General features: G+C 41.3%; 1 protein-coding gene across 1 annotated transcript; it reads right to left on the minus strand.

Annotated features, from left to right (window-relative positions):
- Positions 1–1,098: 1,098 nt before the first annotated feature.
- LOC139541067 (nuclear receptor ROR-beta-like) lies at positions 1,099–22,654 on the minus strand. The gene is made up of 10 exons (XM_071345258.1): positions 22,325–22,654; positions 8,050–8,135; positions 7,692–7,833; positions 6,971–7,396; positions 6,733–6,854; positions 6,470–6,602; positions 5,039–5,146; positions 4,788–4,898; positions 4,575–4,687; positions 1,099–4,436 (listed from the first exon to the last, which is right to left on the minus strand). The coding sequence occupies exons 1-10, from the start codon at positions 22,329–22,331 to the stop codon at positions 4,275–4,277; spliced, it is 1,410 nt and encodes a 469-aa protein (XP_071201359.1). The 5' UTR covers positions 22,332–22,654; the 3' UTR covers positions 1,099–4,274.
- Positions 22,655–23,922: the final 1,268 nt, after the last annotated feature.

Consider the following 23,922-nt stretch of genomic DNA (forward strand, 5'->3'; position numbering starts at 1 on the left):
GTATTTCAAGACATACCTTCAACTCAGTACCTCTTTGCTTGACATCATGAAGATGCTGGAGGAAACAGGTACAAAAGCATCTATATCCACCATAAAATGAGTCCTATATCAACGTAACCTGAAAGTCCGGTCAGCAAGGAAGAAGCCACTGCTCCAAAACCGCCATAAAAAAGCCAGACTACGGTTTGCAATTGCACATGGGGACAAAGATCGTACTTTTTGGAGAAATGTCCTCTGGTCTGATGAAACAAAAATAGAACTGTTTGGCCATAATGGTCATTGTTATGTTTGGAGAAAAAAGGGGGAGGCTTGTAAGCCGAAGAACACCATCCCAACCGTGAAGCACGGGATGGCAGCATCATGTTGTGGGGGTGCTTTGCTGCAGGAGGGACTGGTGCACTTCACAAAATAGATGGCATCATGAGGAAGGAAAATTATGTGGATATATTTAAGCAACATCTCAAGACATCAGTCAGGAAGTTAAAGCTTAGTCGCAAATGGACAATGACCCCAAGCATACTTCCAAAGTTGTGGCAAAATGGCTTAAGGACAACAAAGTCAAGGTATTGGAGTGGCCATCACAAAGCCCTGATTTCAATCCTATAGAAAATCTGTGGGCAGAACTGAAAAAGCGTGTGCGAGCAAGGAGGCCTACAAACCTGACTCAGTTACATCAGCTCTGTCAGGAGGAATGGGCCAAAATTCACCCAACTTATTGTGGGAAGCTTGTGGAAGGCTACCCGAAACGTTTGACCCAAGTGAAGCAATTTAAAGGCAATGCTACCAAATACTAATTGAGTGTATGTAAACTTCTGACCCACTGGGAATGTGATGAAAGAAATAAAAGCTGATATAAATCATTCTCTCTACTATTCTGACATTTCACATTCTTAAAATAAAGTGGTGATCCTAACTGACCCAAAACAGGACATTTTTACTCTGATTAAATGTCAGGAATTGAGATTAAATGTATTTGGCTAAGGTGTATGTAAACTTCCAACTTCAACTGTATGTAATACCAATAAACTGTTGTGGAAGAATCTAATTTCAAGGGTTAATTAGTTTCAATACATGAGTAAACACAAAAACAGCATTAACTTACTGTAAAAAGCCTTTTATTACATTCTTAAATCCACATATTGTATCCCCATTGTACAACAAAACTCTTAAATGTGTCATATTAATAATATATTTGATAATATCTTATTCAAATCTATATTGATTTCAATAATAATCTTATAATAGAATGAAAACATGATAAACAGAAGGATCATGACAAAAGTGTAACTTTTATGGAGATATTCTTAAAAACATTCTTAATTTTTATTTTTTTATTACAACTGTCTGACAAAAAGGACACTAAACTGTTGACAAAAAAAAATGACAGATAACTATAGAAATTAAGAAACAAAAGATCACGACAAAAACAACACAGGATTCAAAGATTAAAATCTATCTTTCAGTACATTTTAGATCCTATTTCTTCTACAATTCAAAAGTCCTGTAATAATATTGATATTAGACAGGGGTAAATCTTTGATACTTCTGTGATCAACATTCACAAGAACATGTACTATACACAGTGATCAAGGTTTGAGGGCTTCTATTCGGTGCAGTGTCTGACTTGGCTAACTGACGAAGACACTTTAGTACAGAGAGCCCAGCTATCTCCCTGAGTGACTGAGTGGAAATGTAACTGCACACCTTGAGAACTGCCTCCAAAGACAGAAAAAGCAGTTTTAGGTCTGCAAATTCCACTTTATGAATACAGAACAATCTAAGTTATTACAAAGCATTTACACCTTGTTACAATCTTCTCCCCTGCCTTACGAACTATAAACTCAAGTCAGTTAATATTAGTTCTGTGTAAAAGTAGAGTTGTTACGTCGAGAGAACTTGGCCTCTTGTGCTGTACTTTTAAAGGTCTCTGGCTGGAGTGCTTACTGAGTCTACTAGGCCATCTACCAGGACTGTTTAGGCCCTCCTAACTGAAATTGGGAAAGACATTATAGCACAGTCCCATTATGACACAGTTGTAAGCACCCAGAAAAGTGTATTGCCCTAAATGCCAACTATTTAATATATATAGTATGGCGAAGAGCACTGTTCCAGCAGTGCAAGGTGAAAAATATGATTTGATTTGGACAGAAAATATCCAAGGCCTGAAAGTGATTGTCTCTTTTTGTGGTAAATTATTCCACTCTGACCAAACTGTTCACACAGCAGCTTGTCTATGTACAAGCTTTGTACTGTGGGCGGTGAAAGTTTTTTTAAATCCAAAAAGCGCCTTCAAGAATTGTTAAAAAGTAACATCCTGCCACACCCGATGTCCCTCTCCCAAGATAGAGATGTTAATCTAACTATGACTTCCTGGTAGAGATTAATAAAAGGCTGCGCTCATTGAAGACAGAGAGGCAGATTTAGTGTTCTCAAATAAACAGCGTGGGAAAATATACCTGCATAAAATACATATTTTTGTATGTATATCATTGTCCTTCAAATTATGAAATCTCATATACTCTATAATCTGAATGTAGAAATCCCTAACTCAGGGGGGTAGCTGATGGCTCTGTCAACCCTTTGTTGTGCCATACAGGTGTACTCTCTTAATTTGACCAGTTTCTCACAGCAGGAAAATAATCCTGCAGCAACAGGAAATGTGAATTATGTGGGTAAATACATTTTTCGTTTGGAATTTACAAACTTTATAAGAGTTTTTAAACCTTGAATACACTACAATTTGCATTTACTGTTGTGCAGTAAATTATCTGCGACAACAGTGATCAAATTAAGAGATCACATCGGTATGTGTTTGGGAGAGGGTGAGGTAGAAGGGGGGAGGGTTAGGGTGAGAGGGCATCATTAACAAATCAGCACACCTTCAGTTCAGTCTGAAACAGTAGACTGCTTGAACACACAGGGAGGGCATGAGTCTCCACCTTCCCCCTGCTGGTCAAAGGTCAAACCCCTTTCCCCATTGCGGTTGTTACCTATGTGGGAGCACAGGAAAGTGTGTTTGCCACCTGTTTGTTTTCTTCTTATCATCTGCTTCCTTTCTCTGCTCAACAAAGTATTGTATTGGACCCACAGATCCCACTTCTGTTAGATTCAGGAGGACAATCGGCAGTCTTTTGAGTTGGAACCCTGAGATTCTTGGTAGCACAAGAAAATGGTCCGGATCGGGTGGAGGGCTCTTAGATGGTAAGTGCTATTAATCTAATCATTTTTCATCCCAGTTCCCCAGAATATGGTCAGGCAGTCTTTGACTGACAGATGAACATTCATCACACTGTCATGGGGAATCTATTTATCTTTATTTAATTGCCTTTATTTAACCAGGTAAGTCATTGAAAACACATTCTCTCCCAATAACAATAACGACCTGAATCATTCTATCTCTCCCTTTTATATACACTGTATATAAATCCCTGTCTAATTTTATTTTACATGATTAAATATAAGTGTATACGTAAGGAACGTTTAAAAATACTTTCAAAATACTTCTGTGATTCTCTCTTTCGCTCTCTAAGTGGCATTTGCAAGGGGAAAGGGTAGTGGGACCGAGGTCTATGATTGCATTAAAAAAAATAAAGTCAAGAGCTCAAAAATATCAGTGTCTGAATGTGTGCCTGTAAAAATACATATATAGGTCAGCATAAGTGCTTTGTCTTAGTGCTGTGTGTGCAAGTCTGCATGGATGGTAATAGACACCCTGGGTCTCTTTGTCCATGTCTTGCATGCAAAACAAATCTGCCCGACTATCTGTTTGATCTTGGTCCCTTTAAACAGTTTGTTCATAGGATACAAAACTGCAAAGTATGGGCACTACCAAATAAGAAACTAAAATTGAGCTGTAGAACTGCAATAAAATAAAGATCTACACAGCAACTCCTCCATGGGGCAGGATAGTAGGGTATATAGTACACTCTGTCTCAAACCTAGGGCTGTGCTGCATGTCTGTGGGGTACATTCAAAGAAGTCATACTCATTTTACAGAGGACTTTAACTTGAGGGAGATCTCAAGCTCTCAGAACCGTTTTAGTCAACAACAAAAATAAGTAGCATGCGCATAGTACCCAGCACCTAGTGTTGAATTTCATAGCCTGGACTGGCTTACAGTCCAAGCGACAGAGTAGTGTTCCTAAAGTGTAGCGTGCAGGATTTTCACTGAGCTGCTGGTTGCTTCGCTGTTGCCACGTTCCTCTCCCTCTCTACCTATCCTTCCCTACATCTTTCTGTCTCTATATGAATAACTTTCATATCTGAACAGATTTTTAGCCCATTGTGGCGTCTGGGAAGGTGATTTCACTGCTGAACACCTCACGGTACAGAGGGGGGAAATTGTATGCCGTCTCTGGGTGGAGGAGACGGAAAAACTTGAGCTTGTCAATGTGGAGATTGCAGATGGACTTCATCATGGGAAGCTTGGACACCATCTTAGAGGTAGAAGAAGTGAGAGAGCGAGACAAGGGAAAAGAGACAGAAAATGTGAAGTTTTCACATTTCACTCAAAATCCACTAACAAAGGCCTGTTTGAGGAATAAAGGAATATATAATCTCCTGCAAGTCTGTACCTTTGCCAGTTTCTCCTCCGATGAGCCACATCTGTGTAGACAATGCTGCAGAGAGAGATATACTTTCTCTTGAAGCTTCTGCACCTGTTGGGTGTCTTTCAACCATGGTCGGTCTGGAGGAAAAAGAGAGCGACAACCACAGTTAGACTGTGCTGGTTTTCCTTCTTACATATTACTTAGTGTCTGATTTAGAACTGGGAGTGTGAGGATTACCTGGTGACAGGAGAACAGCAGCACTGAACAGAGCCATTTCCTCTTCAGAGAGCTGCATACGGCTCAGGCTCTTGGCCAGGTCAAATACGGCACCCACAAGGTCATCACAACCTGGGAGAAAACAGGGGGAAAAACAGGTGTCATCAAAACAAACGCCTTTTTTTTAACGGAAACTAATGAAAGGTTGACCTAGAATTTTGTGGGTGTGTGAATAAATATTCATGATTTGGTTTCATAAAGAGGGGACTCACCAAGAGCTTTGAAGGTCTGTGCACTGGCAAACTTGCCATCAAACAGAACAGTGTTGTTGATGGGGTTGTAGGCGCGACACATGCGAATCAGAAGCACATCCAGACATCCTGAAGAGATCATAAATATACCACAAAGATGAACAGGGAGAGATGGAGAGGGAGAGACAGAGAGAGAGACGGAGAGAGAGAGACGGAGAGAGAGAGACGGAGAGAGTGAGACGGAGAGGGTGAGACGGAGAGAGAGAGAGATGGAGAGAGAGAGACGGAGAGGGAGAGAAAGACCGAGAGGGAGAGAAAGACCGAGAGGGAGAGAAAGACGGAGAGGGAGGGAGAGAAAGACGGAGAGGGAGGGAGAGAAAGACGGAGAGGGAGGGAGAGAAAGACGGAGAGGGAGGGAGAGAAAGACGGAGAGGGAGGGAGAGAAAGACGGAGAGGGAGGGAGAGAAAGACGGAGAGGGAGGGAGAGAAAGACGGAGAGAGAGAGAGAGAGACGGAGAGAGAGAGACGGAGAGAAGGCGAGGGAGAGACGGAGAGGGAGGGAGAGACGGAGAGAGAGAGACGGACAGAGAGACGGAGAGGGAGAGAAAGACGGAGAGGGAGAGACAGAGAGAGAAAGAAAAAAAAAGGGAACAGAGGATGCTCCAACATGTACACACAAACAACATTAAATAAAACATGAATTCCATGTTGTCAGTCAATAAAATACATATATTTCATATCATAACATCAAATGTATTTCAATAAATTATCAATAAAATCCTTTTTTAAATAAATTGTTTTACAATTCAAACAATGATGATGAACAAGCATCCCATAATGAAAAACCAGCGTTAGAATAATAACTATTTTCTTCAAAATCATTGGAAACAGAATTTGGTCTTTGCGTCATATGTTGTTCATTTATGTAGCAACCTCCAGGTATATGCAAAATGTAGTGGCCCTATATGCAAAATGTAGTGGCCCCATATGCAAAATGTAGTGGCCCCATATGCAAAATGTAGTGGCCCCATATGCAAAATGTAGTGGCCCTATATGCAAAATGTAGTGGCCCTATATGCAAAATGTAGTGGCCCTATATGCAAAATGTAGTGGCCCTATATGCAAAATGTAGTGGCCCTATATGCAAAATGTGACAAATACAGTATTTTGTGTGCACAAATTAGGAGAAATGATTTGTATATGCTAAAATGTAGTCCAAATGCTGGAGTTTGTTTTTCTAACTATAGACACACATGTTTTTCAGATATACTATTGTGTATTAATGTTGTAGTACTATACTACAACATTAAGTACTGAGACATGTTAATGAAGTAAATGGATACATGCTCAGGTTGTGTGAACAGGAACTATGCTTTAAGGTCAGAGAAAGCTGAGGTCATGGAATAGTGTTATGAAATGCACTCCTCCAATGTCCTAACAGTAGGTACCGACCTGCTTTGAGAAGAATGATCTGGTCGTTCTGACAAAGATCCAGGAATCCAGTGATGCGCTTGGCAAACTCCACCACGTACTGGATGGCATTGGTGAGGTGGATGGCACAATGCTGCCACATGACTTCCGCAGACTGAAAGAGAGACCAGAGGGATGCCCATGTTATATATGACATTGGGAATAGCACATAGGGGTGTCAGAGTATATAGGTCACAGAGTACTAGGCCACTGAGTTAATCCTGCTACAGGACATTGATGTTTACCTTGCTCTGGAAGCTGCGTGTCTCCTCAGGGGTGTACAGGGACCAGACAAGTCTCTTCAGCTCCTCACTGCCGTGCTGACTGGTCTCTATGTGAGACTTTACCACACTAGCAGTAATACGCTCTGGAAATGGACAAGTCAAGTATGGGTTAGCTTTCAACCACACTCAATGAAAAACAATCTAGTGATCGTTATAGTGACACAAAGCAGATAATGATAAGAGTGACAGTTCCACTTACCGATCTCGAGTATTGAGAACCCTTCGGGTAGAGTGTTGAGCAGCGTGTGTGTGAACAGGCTGGACTCATGCAGCAGCTGGTACTCATGCTTGATGTGGTGGTTGCCATCTCCGAAGTCCAGTCCGTTCTGTTCGGGCGAACTCTGAGAGGAGGAGCTGCTGCCCCCTATCATCTCCAGATTGCAGTACTCTCTTTCGGCGCCCTCTGGTGTCAGGGGTAGGTCGAACAGCAGGCCATCCGGCAGAGTGGCCATGTCGTCAAGGTCGCTGAGGGCGGCACTGGAGCCTCTGCTGTATGCCCGGCCATGACCTTCGACCTCGGCTCCCTCCTCACGGGCGGCAGCTAACTCCTGGGACGCCTGGTGCTTCTGGACCTCAGCGTATAGGCTGTCTCTCTGCTTTTTGGACATGCGGCCAAACTTCACAGCTGTACCAGCAAAGGAGATAAAGAGTCAGTCAATAACCAGGGAATGAATTATGAGCTCATACGCCCATATGGAGCCAAAATAAAACTAAATATAGAATCAAATCCACTGATAATTGAATTCCATAGCATCACTGCTGTGTCTCTGGCATGATTCCAGCAGTGATTTCACACAGTATAAATGAACTCTACACATGGCCTTTCAATAAGACCCAGAGAGCCCTAGCATCCAGTGAAGAGACTGACAGACAGTGATGCCCTCTGGACTGACCTTGTTGTGTTTGTGTTTGACACTCACCATCACGGCTCATGCCCAGGGCCAGGCACTTCTGCAGCCGGCAATGTTGGCAGCGATTCCGATTGGTGCGGTCAATCAGACAGTTCCTCTGCCGGGAGCAGGAGTACATAGCATTGTTTTGCTGGCTGCGTCTGAAGAAACCCTACAAACACACACACACACAAGCACAAACACCATGAACACAGGCACAGAAGCAGGGAGGGCTGAAGTACTGGACAAGGGCATACAATATATAAATATCTATATTGATTGAATTTGCTGAGGGTATTCTTTAGGGATGAGAGTACGCAAAACTAAAATAGAACACTCAAGTGGAGTGAACAGATCTCCAAGGCACGCCGTGGTTGAGGTTGCTCACCTTGCAGCCTTCACAGGTGATTACGCCATAGTGGATCCCTGATGACTTGTCCCCACAGATCTTGCAGGGTATTACTTCAATTTGTGCTGGAAGGAGAGGAGGAACATTTTTTAAATGTTTTAATTTCACTTTTATTTAACCAGGTAGTCCAGTTGAGAACAAGTTCTCATTTACAACTGCGACCTGGCCAAGATAAAGCAAAGCAGTGCGACACAAACACAGTTACACATGGAATAAACAAACGTACAGTCAATAACACATTAGTGCATTGCATACTTAACACATTTGAACATGTTAGGTGGATGTACATTATTGATTGGTGCTTCATACAAGTTGTTCAATAGCTGTGTTCAGACTGAAAGCACTGATTGTGCTTTAAAAGTCCCTAGACTAGATAATAAATTCTACTGTGATGGTGTCTTGGGTTGGGTTTATTAATCTCTAGTATGACATGGTTCAATCGTCTTGTGAATTGTGCCAGAACTGTGTGAGAAAGTACACGAGAGGTGGAGACATAAGAAACGCTATCAAATAAGGAGGATTAGCCACCTTTTAATCTGTTTCATCTTAATTACCAACTGCCCTGATTTTGAACCCAAAAGAAACACTATCAAATGCAAAAGCCCATCTGCAACAATTTGCAGATAAAAACATTCCACCCAAGCGATAAAAATATAAAATGTAATATAAAATGTGTTCATATTAAAGATTGTTTAAATGTCAACTCGTGGGATGAAAGAAATTAGAAGAATGCATCCTGCCAAAATCTACAAATGGAACACACAGACTACAACTTTAACAGTGTGTGCACAGCCCTGAGCCCTCTCGCCCTGAAACAGGCTGTTCTTTTCATTATGCTGTTTATCTAAGTGGCAGGGCCTCCTATGGCCCAGAGTAGCAGGTCAATATGCATTAGCTAGGGTCTGGGGTTATAAAGTTTCACTGGCACTGTTCCTCCTCCAGGGTGAACTAAATGTCAAGAGGTTAACAAAAGCCCCAGCTTCAGGAGAGCGTCCTCCGCTACAGAAGATAAAATGTCTACTCTCAAAAAAAAGAGTTTTTTTTCTCTGTTTGCTTTGACTGCTGGGTGTGTTGAATGATTTTTTCTGAACTACTTTGTGTTACAGTGACGCAAGGCGTTAGGTAACATTTAATTTGCAGGCAGCAACAGTATTAACTGCCCTTTACCAGCTCATCAAAAAAGGAAATAAATAAAGGCAGTGGGAAAAAACCTCTCTCTACCACATCCAGCACTCCTGGCCCCCACCCTCACCATGTTATATAACTGCTGTCTGGCTTTGCGCCACGAAAACACTCATTCAGGGAGGAGGTCACCCTAGCAATGCTGTGAAAAGCCTACCCCTCCCCTTTCGCTCACATTGGTTCCTGGGAGCATAGCTTTGTCTCTGATATGTTAACTCACATGCCGCTCAGCTGTGGAGCAGTCAGGCTACGAGAGAGGAGCTGTTCTACTGACACACTTTCCCATTCAGCAAGGGGGAGGTACTTCGGGTGGCGGCCTTGCAAGGCATGTTATCCGATTTCTTTCTTTCCTATTTTAAGTTGGAACCAAATCTGATTCAATCACTGACAGGGGAATGGAAATGTTCACAGGCTTAAGAAAACAGTCTATGTTTGATAAGTGAAAGATTAATGAGCACTTTAGAAACTGTGGAGTAAATACAGCTGTATTGCCATCCATTTTCCACTTATGTAACACCAGGCAGTACAAGAGTATTTTCAACATACAGTATATTCTGAAGGGGCCCTGCCTGTAACTTACACTGGTGCTCAACTTGTGGCAGCATGTCAAGTATTTGAGTGCATTTTCAGCTGTCCATAAAACTATTAATACCCCTAGCATGGCCAGAGAGACCTGCAGGAGTGTAATGGGCTGCCTGGACATAGTTACATAAAGTGCTCATGGATTCAACACTTGAAAACTTTTCACACAATTCAAATGGATGACTAATTAATTGGCATGTAAAGTACACACAGCGCCATATTTTTTCCATTAATTTATTTAACCTTTATTTAACTAGGCAAGTCAGTTAAGATTTTTATTTTATTTTTACAATGACCATACAGTAGTACGTAGCAGTTCAGAATGTCAGCAATGTTTCTGGACATTTTGTCAAGAATGATGAGTTCTCATGGGCCTTACATTTCTGGTTTGATCAATGGGTCAGGGACGTTTGACCTGTAGTCATGCTCTGTGTCACGTTCCTGACCTTATTTTCCTTTGTTTAACTTTGTTTAGTTGGTCAGGACGTGAGCTGGGTGGGTAGTCTATGTTATGTGTTTCTATGTTGGGTTCAATGGTGTTGCCTGATATGGTTCTCAATTAGGGGCAGGTGTTTGACGTTTCCTCTGATTGAGAACCATATTAAGGTAGGTTGTTCACACTGTTTGTTTGTGGGTGATTGTTGCTGTGTCTGTGTTTGTTACACCACACGGTACTGTCTCGTCTCGTTCGTTCGTTTTTTCCTGTTCGTGCGTTCATTGTTTTTTAGGTTCACAAGTTCAGGTCTGTTTAACGTTGTTTGTTGTTTTGTAGTTTATTCAAGTGTTCTTCGTGTTTCGTCTTCATTTAATAAATCATTATGTCTACATACCTCGCTGCGTGTTGGTCCGATCCATGCTCCTCCTCGTCTGAGGAGGAGAACGAATATGACAGCCGTTACACTCTGTCAAGTTTAGACCAAGGACTATTTGTATGTTACTCTCATAAATGCACTCTCTCTAGGAAAACAAAAAGTAATAATTATGTAAAAATAAACATTGCACCATGGTAAATACCAGGTAATTAGTGGGCAGTAAAATAAAGTGGAACCAATATGAGTGAGATAAGATGATATTCAGGGCATTTGGAAAGTATTCAGACCCCTTCCCCTTTTCCACATTTTGTTACATTACAGCCTTATTCTAAAATGGATGACATGTTTTCCCCCCTCATCAATCTACACATAATACCCCATGATGACAAAGCGAAAACAGGTTTTTAGAAATGTTTGCTAATTTATTAAAAATAAAAAAACAGATAACTTATTTACGTAAGTATTCAGACCCTTTGCTATGATACTCGAAATTGAGCTCAGGTGCATCCTGTTTCCATTGATCATCCTTGAGATGTTTCTACAACGTGATTGGAGTCCACCTGTGGTGAATTAAATTGATTGGACATGATTCGTTAAGGCACACACCTGTCTACATAAGTTCCCATAGTTGACAGTGCATGTCAGAGCAAGTTCCATGAAGTCAAGCCATGAGGTCGAAAGGAATTGTCCGTAGAGCTCCGAGACAAGATTGTGTCGAGGCACAGATCTGGGGAAGTGTACCAAAACATTTCTGCAGCATTGAAGGTCCCCAAGAACACAGTGGCCTCCATCATTCTTAAATAGAAGACGTTTGGAACCACCAAGACTCTTCCTGGACCTGGCCGCCGGGCCAAACTGAGAAATCGGGGAAGGGCCTTGGTCAGGGAGGTGACAAAGAACCCGATGGTCACTCTGACAGAGCTCTAGAGTTCCTTCTGTGGAGATGGGAGAACCTTCCAGAAGGACAACCATCTCTGCAGCACTCCACCAAACAGTCCTTTATGGTAGTGACTAGACAGAGCCACTCCTCAGTAAAAGGCACATGACAGCCCGCTTGGAGTTTGACAAACGGCACCTAACGGACTCTCCGACCATGAGAAACAAGATTCTCTGGTCTGATGAAACCAAGATTGAACTCGTTGGCCTGAATGCCAAGCGTCACGTCTGGAGGAAACCTGGCACCATCCCTACGGTGAAGCATGGTGGTGGATGCATCATGTTGTGGGGATGTTTTTCAGTGGCAGGGACTGGGAGACTAGTCTAGATCGAGGGAAAGATGAACAGAGCAAAGTACAGAGAGATCCTTGATGAAACCCTGCTCCAGAGAGCTCAGGACCTCAAACTGGGGCGAAAGTTCACCTTCTAACAGGACAACAACCCTAAGCCCACAGCCAAGACAACACAGGAGTGGCTTCAGGACAAGTCTCTGAATGTCCTTGAGTGGCCCAGCCAGAGCCTGAACTTGAACGCGATCGAACATCTCTGGAGAGACCTGAAAATAGCTGTGCAGCGACGCTACCCATCCAACCTGACAGAGTTTGAGGATCTGCAGAGAAGAATGGGAGAAACTCCCCAAATACAGATGCCAAGCTTGTAGTGTCATACTCAAGAAGAGTCCAGACTGTAATCGCTGCCAAAGGTGCTTCAACAAAGTACTGAGTAAAGGGTCTGAATACTTGTGTAAATAATGTATTTCAGATGTTCATTTTGAATAAATTAGCAAACATTTCTAAAAACCTGGTTTTGCTTTGTCATTATGGGGTATTGGGTATAGACTGATGACGGGGGAAAAAACTATTTCATCCATTTTAGAATGAGGCTGTAACGTAACAAAATGTGGAAAGAGTAAAGGGGTCTGAATACTTTCCGAATGTACTGTAGGGTATATACAGTGGGGAGAACAAGTATTTGATACACTGCCGATTTTGCAGGTTTTCCTACTTACAAAGCATGTAGAGGTCTGTAATTTTTATCATAGGTACACTTCAACTATGAGAGACGGAATCTAAAACAAAAATCCAGAAAATCACATTGTATGATTTTTAAGTAATTAATTTGCATTTTATTGCATGACATAAGTATTTGATACATCAGAAAAGCAGAACTTAATACTTGGTACAGAAACCTTTGTTTGCAATTACAGAGATCATACGTTTCCTGTAGTTCTTGACTAGGTTTGCACACACTGCAGCAGGGATTTTGGCCCACTCCTCCCTACAGATCTTCTCCAGATCCTTCAGGTTTCGGGGCTGTCGCTGGGCAATACGGAGTTTCAGCTCCCTCCAAAGATTTTCTATTGGGTTCAGGTCTGGAGACTGGCTAGGCCACTCCAGGACCTTGAGATGCTTCTTACGGCGCCACTCCTTAGTTGCCATGGCTGTGTGCTTTGTGTCGTTGTCATGCTGGAAGACCCAGCCACGACCCATCTTCAATGCTCTTACTGAGGGAAGGAGGTTGTTGGCCAAGATCTCGCGATACATGGCCCCATCCATCCTCCCCTCAATACGGTGCAGTCGTCCTGTCCCCTTTGCAGAAAAGCATCCCCAAAGAATGATGTTTCCACCTCCATGCTTCACGGTTGGGATGGTGTTCTTGGGGTTGTACTCATACTTCTTCTTCCTCCAAACACGGCGAGTGGAGTTAGACCAAAAAGCTCTATTTTTGTCTCATCAGACCACATGACCTTCTCCCATTCCTCCTCTGGATCATCCAGATGGTCATTGGCAAACTTCAGACGGGCCTGGACATGCGCTGGCTTGAGCAGGGGGACCTTGCGTGCGCTGCAGGATTTTAATGCATGACGGCGTAGTGTGTTACTAATGGTTTTCTTTGAGACTGTGGTCCCAGCTCTCTTCAGGTCATTGACCAGGTCCTGCCGTGTAGTTCTGGGCTGATCCCTCACCTTCCTCATGATCATTGATGCCCCACGAGGTGAAATCTTGCATGGAGCCCCAGACCGAGGGTGATTGACCGTCATCTTGAACTTCTTCCATTTTCTAATAATTGCGCCAACAGTTGTTTCCTTCTCACCAAGCTGCTTGCCTATTGTCCTGTAGCCCATCCCAGCCTTGTGCAGGTCTACAATTTTATCCCTGATGTCCTTACACAGCTCTCTGGTCTTGGCCATTGTGGAGAGGTTGGAATCTGTTTGATTGAGTGTGTGGACAGGTGTCTTTTATACAGGTAACGAGTTCAAACAGGTGCAGTTAATACAGGTAATGAGTGGAGAACAGGAGGGCTTCTTAAAGAAAAACTAACAGGTCTGTGAGAGCCGGAATTCTTACTGGTTGGTAGGTGATCAAATACTTATGTCATGCAATAAAATGCAAATTAATTATTTAAAAATCATACAATGTGATTTTCTGGATTTTTGTTTTAGATTCCGTCTCTCACAGTTGAAGTGTACCTATGATAAAAATTACAGACCTCTACATGCTTTGTAAGTAGGAAAACCTGCAAAATCGGCAGTGTATCAAATACTTGTTCTCTCCACTGTATATATATATATATATATACAGTGGGGAGAACAAGTATTTGATACACTGACAATTTTGCAGGTTTTCCTACTTACAAAGCATGTAGAGGTCTGTAATTTTTATCATAGGTACACTTCAACTGTGAGAGACGGAATCTAAAACAAAAATCCAGAAAATCACATTGTATGATTTTTAAGTAATTAATTTGCATTTTATTGCATGACATAAGTATTTGATACATCAGAAAAGCAGAACTGAATATTTGGTACAGAAACCTTAGTTTGCAATTACAGAGATCATACGTTTCCTGTAGTTCTTGACCAGGTTTGCACACACTTCAGCAGGGATTTTGGCCCACTCCTCCATACAGACCTTCTCCAGATCCTTCAGGTTTCGGGGCTGTCGCTGGGCAATACGGACTTTCGGCTCCCTCCAAAGATTTTCTATTGGGTTCAGGTCTGGAGACTGGCTAGGCCACTCCAGGACCTTGAGATGCTTCTTACGGAGCCACTCCTTAGTTGCCCTGGCTGTGTGTTTCGGGTCGTTGTCATGCTGGAAGACCCAGCCACGACCCATCTTCAATGCTCTTACTGAGGGAAGGAGGTTGTTGGTCAAGATCTCGCGATACATGGCCCCATCCATCCTCCCCTCAATACGGTGCAGTCGTCCTGTCCCCTTTGCAGAAAAGCATCCCCAAAGAATGATGTTTCCACCTCCATGCTTCACGGTTGGGATGGTGTTCTTGGGGTTGTACTCATCCTTCTATTCCTCCAAACACGGCGAGTGGAGTTTAGAGCAAAAAGCTCTATTTTTGTCTCATCAGACCACATGACCTTCTCCCATTCCTCCTCTGGATCATCCAGATGGTCATTGGCAAACTTCAGACGGGCCTGGACATGCGCTGGCTTGAGCAGGGGGACCTTGCGTGCGCTGCAGGATTTTAATCCATGACGGCGTAGTGTGTTACTAATGGTTTTCTTTGAGACTGTGGTCCCAGCTCTCTTCAGGTCATTGACCAGGTCCTTCCGTGTAGTTCTGGGCTGATCCCTCACATTCCTCATGATCATTGATGCCCCACGAGGTGAGATCTTGCATGGAGCCCCAGACCGAGGGTGATTGACCGTCATCTTGAACTTCTTCCATTTTCTAATAATTGTGCCAACAGTTGTTGCCTTCTCACCAAGCTGCTTGGCTATTGTCCTGTAGCCCATCCCAGCCTTGTACAGGTCTACAATTTATCCCTGATGTCCTTACACAGCTCTCTGGTCTTGGCCATTGTGGAGAGGTTGGAGTCTGTTTGATTGAGTGTGTGGACAGGTGTCTTTTATACAGGTAACGAGTTCAAACAGGTGCAGTTAATACAGGTAATGAGTGGAGAACAGGAGGGCTTCTTAAAGAAAAACTAACAGGTCTGTGAGAGCCGGAATTCTTACTGGTTGGTAGGTGATCAAATACTTATGTCATGCAATAAAATGCAAATTAATTACTTAAAAATCATACAATGTGATTTTCTGGATTTTTGTTTTAGATTCCGTCTCTCACAGTTGAAGTGTAACTATGATAAAAATTACAGACCTCTACATGCTTTGTAAGTAGGAAAACCTGCAAAATCGGCAGTGTATCAAATACTTGTTCTCCCCACTGTATATATATAGAGAGAGAGAGGAACCAGTTTAGAAATAATGTATATTAAGGGACATAACTCATGTTGTAATAGTCATCTACTAAGTGGGAGAGGAGTGTTGTCAAAGTCTGAAAATGTTCATGCTATCTCAATCTGCAGACAATTGTGATTGAGGGTGGGATTTGATTAGAGTTTTAGTGCCCTAAAGCAGTTAGTGGTACTGTCAGTTATCTGAGGTCATGTATCTTGAGGTATCTTCTGAGGCAACTCTGTGTCAGTGTGTGAGTCTCTGCCGGTCAGTTTGCTTGTCCCAGCAGTAAAGCCTGCAGTCAGAGACTTTGCTCTCTTATCTTACTCTAAACAGCTCATAGGGAGTCCAAAGGTCCTATTTACCTTGCACTTTGTATTTACTTGACACACTGTATGTTTAACCTACATTGCATATGCGTTAAGGGTTTAAGCTATATATACAACATAGAACATCTTGTGTGAAGTGCTCTTGTCCTAGAGCTTTATTGCAAGGTGAAGGGGACATTTAGTTGATTAAACATAACCCTCTCTCTGGGCTAGGCTGCTGATGGGGCCTACAGTACCACCTAGCACCTGTTTTCGAAACAGCTTTGTCGATAGTGATAACTTCTCCCTCTCTCCACATCAGCATGGCCTACCTACACAAAGTAGTATTATGTGAGAGTGTATGGCTGATACAGACTCTTTAAATATGCACAAGAGGATTGAGTAATTCACAGGAGTGGACTGAGAGTGGACTTAAGTGTGTACAGTACCAATGATGGTGACTGATGATCTAGCCTAGCTACATTAGGTAACAATCAGTGATACTGTGTTAATACTAAATATTGAGTAGGAAAATAAATGATATAACCAGATTGCACAGTTTTTTTTGTTTCCCAAAATGTATACTTTTTTGATAAATGTTTTTATTTGGTCGTTGCTTTGACAGTTTTTCATTTAATTTCAGCATTTATTCTTGTTTTATGGGTGTGGTTTGTGGCGTTATTTTTGGTGTATGAAACATCCACTTCTCTTTTGCTCTCTATGTATTTTACTCCACTGCCATATATCATTTTGAGTGTAACATACAGTTGAAGTGGGAAGTTTACATACATTTAACCTTTCACGAGCCTCTACCCCGGGTCCGGGATCACCCCCCACCCCCCCCCACACACTGATTAGCATAGCTAGCATAGCTTCACAAGTAGATAGTAGCATCTAAATATCATTCAATCACAAGTCCAAGACACCAGATGAAAGACCCAGATCTTGTGATTTCAGACAATATTTCAGATTTTCTAAGCGTTTTACAGCGAAAACACAATAAATCGATAAGTTAGCATACCACATGTGCAAACGTTACCAGAGCATCGATTCAAGCCAAAGAGAGCTATAACGTAATCATCGCCAAAATATATGAATTTTTTCACTAACCTTCTCAGAATTCTTCCGATGACACTCCTGTAACATCATTTTACAACATACATATAGAGTTTGTTCGAAAATGTGCATATTTAGCCATACAAAACCGTGGTTATACAATGAAAATAGTAGGAAATCAAGCCTCAAAATGTCAGACGTCATCTTTCAGAGTGATCTAGTTTAATCGAAAGCTAATCATATACTTGACTAAAAAATACAGGGTTGACAGGAATCGAAAGACAAATTAGTTCTTAATGCAATCGCTGATTTACATTTCTAAAATTATCCTTACTTTCTTATACAGCGTTCGCCAAGAGAAGCTATAACAAACAAAATGGCGTAATATGCGTTTAAAATATTTCGACAGAACAACGATTTATCATATTAAATATTTCTTACTATGAGGTGATTTTCCATCAGATTCTTGGGCAATGTATCCTTTCTTGGGTCTAATCTTCTTTTGGTCGATAGATGTCCTCTGTCCTTCGAAATGTCCACTAACGATCGAACGGGACCCCGAAACGTGCCCAAAGTTTCAGAGTGCACGACAAAGAAATTCCTCAAAATCGCACTAAACGGATATAAATTGCTATAAAACGGTTAAAATTAACTACATTATGATGTTTCTAACAACTATAACGAGTAAAAACATGACCGGAGAAATATCACTGGCTAAACAACCATTTGGAAGGAGGCAGGTCTGATGTCCATCTTGCGCAAGACGCATGCAGGAAGAGAACGGTACTTCCACGTTTTCGTGTTTTATAGTGGCTCTGATTGCGCAATCGAATCCATTCAAAGCGTGATGACGTACTGACACCCAGAGGAAGACGTAGGCAGTGTCGGTTTCTCCATAGCATTTACAGGCACCTTAAAACCGACCCCAGATCAGGGGTCAAAATTTCTGAAATCTGACTCCGTCAGGAAAAGTGCTGTAGAAGTAGTTCTGTACCACTCAGAGACAAAATTCCAACGGCTATAGAAACTAGAAAGTGTTTTCTATCCAATAATAACAATAATATGCATATTGTACGATCAAGAATTGAGCACGAGGCAGTTTAATTTGGAGACCAAAAAATGCTAATGCGGAACAGCACCCCCTATAGTTGCAAGAAGTAAAAATTCCCTGTCTTAGATCAAATCAAATTTTATTTGTCACATACACATGGTTAGCAGATGTTAATGCGAGTGTAGCGAAATGCTTGTGCTTCTAGTTCTGACCATGCAGTAATATCTAACAAGTAATCTAGCCTAACATTTCACAACAACTACCTTATACACACACAAGTGTAAAGGAATGAATAAGAATATGTACATAAAAATATATGAATGAGTGATGGCCGAACGGCATAGGCAAGATGCAGTAGATGGTATACAGTACAGTATATACATATGAGATGAGTAATGTAGGGTATGTAAACATTATATAAAGTGGCATTGTTTAAAGTGGCTAGTGATACATTTATTACATCAGTTTTTCCATTATTAAAGAGTCAGTATGTTGGCAGCAGCCACTCAATGTTAGTGATGGCTGTTTAACAGTCTGATGGCCTTGAGATAGAAGCTGTTTTTCAGTCTCTCGGTCCCCGCTTTGAACAGGCAGTGGCTCGGGTGGTTGTTGTCCTTGATGATTTTTTTGGCCTTCCTGTGACATCGGGTGGTGTAGGTTTTCTGGAGGGCAGGTAGTTTGCCCCCGGTGATGCGTTGTGCAAACCTCACTACCCTCTGGAGAGCCTTACGGTTAGGGGCGGAGCAGTTGCCGTACCAGGCGGTGATACAGCCCGACAGGATGCTCTCGATTGTGCATCTGTAAAAGTCTGTGTGTTTGGTGACAAGCCAAATTTCTTCAGCCTCCAGAGGAGGATATCTGTGTGGGTGGACCATTTCAGTTTGTCCGTGATGTGTACGCCGAGGAACTTAAAACGTTACACCTTCCCCACTACTGTCCCGTCAATGTGGATTCGGGGGTGCTCCCTCTGCTGTTCCAGGTCAGGCTTCATCCGTACTATGACGGTGGATATTGCTCATCTGCCTGCCGCTAACTCTAGCAGGCTTGTACTGTAACTGCGCGTACATGTCACACATGGTTAGTCGAATGTCGAACTCTTCATTGAGACAATGCTGAAACAATCAATGGGCGAGTCAGTGCCACATTTTAATTTGTGCCGAAATCAAAATGAAAGAAAAGTTATCTTGCAAATTCAGCATGCTATGGTGTGAAACAGGCTTTTAGAAGTGCCGTCTTTATTTTATCTTTATGTTATATACTGATGGCAACATTACCGCAACATGGAGGTGGCAAGTGGAAGGGGGAGAAGGTAGGGAACTTGTTTGTCTGCCATATATTAAAGATACAAATTGGATGCTATATACTGTATATATGGAGCATACAACAATCTTAGCTCTGCATATTTTGCTGCGAAGAGACAGAATCTTAGATAATTTATTCTGGTATTCCCCCCATGTAGCTTATTTCGAGTAACAGGTTAAGGAATGGCTTAAAAATCACAACATTTAACATTGTGTCGGGCGATGATTGTGTTGGGTGATGATGGCAGTGTTGGGCGATTTGGAAAGCCATAGTCAATCAGTCAACAATATAATAATACTCTTAGGAAAAAATTTCATCTATAACTCACAATCTGTTGATACTATGTGATTAGAAAGGTTCAAATTTCCTGTAAGACATCACATTTGAAAAATGTATGGCACATGGAAATCAAAAGAGGGTGGTCTACAGAGACAGGAGGGATGGGCTGAGAGCAGCTGAGGGTTGGGAATAAAAAGCACATGATTGGTAATAGTTAGTACTGAAAACACTATATACTGTATAATGACCCGAGATGTCTGAGTACTAGCTATCCAAAATATAATGTCCGTATAAAATAAACAATATCTTTGTTATGTGAATGCTGTGAAAGTACCATGTACGTAAAATGCGCGTAAAATGTATATGTAACAAAAAAGCTGCAAAAACAAACATTTTAAACAAATGTACTTTTGTCCTCTGCTTTGGACACCATATAATCTTGTGTGGTCACCCCCCCCCCTGGAACATATTTAGGGCTGTGCTACAACCACATTTTGACACATCATATATAACTCTATGTCTTTACGACTCTGCTCCCAAACAAATAGTCAGACTATACTTTGGGCCAGCAGTTTTTCATTGTATGTAGCCTATAGCCTTAATCTGGGGTCCGTTGTTTTTTTCCCGGTCAGGCAAAATTCCCGGCACTAGTCTAGTTATACTGTATAGGGAGTCAAAGGAGGATGAATCAACTCTTGGCAGGGCAAGAGTTAAAGCTCCAGGGAGTGGAACATTAGCAGCCAGTTGTCAGAGAGAGGCACCTTCACACATTCTGTAGCCCCACTGTGAACATCTCCTGACAGATAATGACTTTGAGCTTGATCAACAGTGCCCTTGGGAGCAGAGAGCTGCCTCCACTGCTCTACTTTGTCTTTGATCCTTTGCTAAAACTATGCACTACATGGCTGTACCACTTCAGACAGTGTGGCAGACAGAGTTCTCTTCTCACTTAGGAGAAGTGCACTTCATAAAAGTCATCACTACAGTGGCTGCATCCATTAAGTTTACAGTGGTCCTGCCATTGGCACCTGAGGGACCATGCATATCCACAGAGGTGTGGATCACTGGAGAGAATGAGAGCCAGGAATTACATAATATATCCTATTACATACGCAAGCAGTGGTTAAAAACAAATGGGTGACATAGATTCTGGTTGCTTTAATCAAGTAGCTAAACTCACAATGGAAACAGAGTGAGGGCTGAGAGGTGAATGTAGGCTACTGGTTGTTGCTACCCATTATTAATGATTGATGATCTTTCAGTTTATGTAAATAATTTGCTATAGAAATATGATACATAACATAATCTGTTAAACACTGATATCTGTGTAGCCTATCAATAAAAAAACATAACCAATGTAGCAAATAATATGTGGACTATAATAAACTTTATTGGTTTAATTTTCCTTGTTGGCCAAAGTTTTCACTTATGCATCAGCAAAGTCTCTGTTGTTGACACACAACCCGCATTGGTTTGCACATGGCAACGTCCTCAGATTGAAGTAATGGCTAATGGATTGTTTTAGAAATTACGATACCCCTCAGAAACCATGCCTCCACAGTCCCCACCCATCCTGCACCACCTCTCTGAATGCTGTGTAATCCTCAATGACAGAACTAGGTCAATGGAACAGTGGACTCTCTCCCACAGTCCTCCATGCCGGGATGCAGAAAACAACAACGCGCCCTCAACACGCGATATCAAACACCCGCTGCGCACCACCAATTAGAACTGACACGAAATCAGAACTCTCGAGTTTTGAGGGGTTGGGAGCATTTTTTAAATATTTGTATTATCTTAATATTATATTATTACATATGTTCAAGTTCATTATGGCCAACAATAGTCACTCAGCCAGATAACCTATAACCTACCTAGTATCTAGGCTACATGCAGAACGGCAAACTGATCTGAACGAACATAATCTCTGTAGGCCTAATAACAAATAGATTACACGATTATATAATGTTTTTCGTCAAAGCCATTTCAATCACCACCCCTCTTACATAACCAAAAACGATTGCTGCCAATTGCTGGCGAAAAAAAGTAACTACATCGAAATGATTCTTGTCATCCTGCATGCAAAGACAAACAAACAGATCACCTTCGAAGTTTATCTGCAGACTGATTGGCACACATTTACATGTCATATATGTATAGCCTAAGCCTATGGGAAACGGCACGCAAATATCCATGCAAATAGATGTATATTTAAACTTGAATCCTATGTATTTAAAAAAAAATATCTGCTTTATAAGTGCAGTGGTTTTAAGTATCTAAATACGATTTGTAAAATATCTTGAGGGGGGACATAGAGTAGTGGGTTATTTGTCTTAAAGCATGTCATGGTCAAATAGTCCGTTGAAGTTTCTGAGATCTGTGTCGTCGTTCATTGCCAAGCGCGCCTGATTTCAACACGCGCACTTCAGAGCTGACTGTACAGTAGGCTACTTCAAAGTAATGCATCCACCACAGTTAACATTATTCCCATACAAAACTTGAATTAGCAAAATAACATTCTACATTTGTTTAAGTATTATTAGAATAAACTTACCTCTCATTTTCTTGCTGTATTAATTTTTTGTCATAAATCTCCAGGTAGGCTAATTAATATAAAATGGAGGAATTTAAACAAGCTTTTTCGCTCCAAAAAGGAGCTGTTGAATAAAAAATAAAACAAACTCTCATATGTTTTCTAATAGCTGGTCTGTGAAACAAACAAAATATCAAACGAATAGGTTATTAGTAAGATTGTTTCTGTATTTACTCCGTGTAGCATAAGTATTCTTCCTGTAATAAGTATTCTTCAGCGTGGACTGTATGCAATGAAATATTGTAGCTCCTGGCCTTCCCACTTCGTTCCTGGACTAGAGCTCAATGTCTTTTTTCGCTCGCTGCTGTAACCTACTTTCGGCGCGTGGACTCACGTGCTCTCGCTCCACAAGCTCCGCCTCTTGCGCCGTCAGCTGTGCGCGCGCCTTTCCGCGCGCTTAAATGAGCATGCGTGGGAAAGTGTGGCAGTGTGTCACAAGAGCAACATCGTGGGAAATATTCCCACAAAGCAGACTGGTTCTAGGGTTTTCTTTTCCTCGTTAAAAGATTAATACATGCTGTGATTCAAAAATATATAAAATGTATGTCTCAAATAGACCTAAGCACTAAGGTGCTCTGATTGTGGGTTTTGCTTTTTTCTCCTCTCTCACTAAAATAAGGCTATTTTGTTATCAAATAGGTTGTAGTTCTGTATTCATAAATCAAACCTGTCTAATATCAAACTCGTCCTATTGCATTTACTTTAGTACATTTTTTAAATATCAAATTTATAATTAATTAACTAGCCTATACTTTTCTTCAGTTAGAAACTATGAACCTATTCATTATAAAACAGCATTATGCATCCATTATGGAACACATATGAGACCTGAAAACGTTGAACATTTTGGACACACTGGTAGTTTACTACAACGTTATTAAACGCATAGAATAAAAATCCATATAGTTCAATGGCCCTCAGAGACAATTGCTCAGCAATATGCAAAACAATATATATAATATGTATAATAAACCTTTATATTAAATATGATTTATTGTTATGAGCTGCATAAAACATATATGCTGTGTAGAACACAATATTACTGGAAAGGGAATAAACATGTTGCTTATGAGATTGTAAAATAACTTTGTTATATAATGTTCAATTAGATGATCCCTTATTATTTGCAGTGGTGGAAAAGGTACCCAATTGTCATACTTGAGCAAAAGTAAAGATACCTTAATAGAAAATGACTCAATTAAAGTGAAAGTCACCCAATAAAATTCTACTTGAGTAAAATTCAAAAATTATTTGATTTTAAATATAATTCAGTATCAAAAGTAAAAGTACAAGTATAAATAATTAAAAATTCCTTATATTAAGCAAATCAGACTGCATCATCATCATTTTCTTTTTTTCTTTTTTTACGGATAGGTAGGGGTACACTCCAACATTCAGACATAATTTACATATGAAGCATTTGTGTTTAGTGAGTCCACCAGATAAGAGGCAGTAGGGATGAACAGGGATCTTCTCTTGAGTGTGTGAATTAGACCACTTTCCTGTCCTGCTAAGCATTCAATATGTAAGTACTTTTGGGCTTCAGGGAAAATGTATGG

This window comes from Salvelinus alpinus, chromosome 16, assembly GCF_045679555.1.
Source record: "Salvelinus alpinus chromosome 16, SLU_Salpinus.1, whole genome shotgun sequence".
NCBI classification, from domain to species: domain Eukaryota; kingdom Metazoa; phylum Chordata; class Actinopteri; order Salmoniformes; family Salmonidae; genus Salvelinus; species Salvelinus alpinus.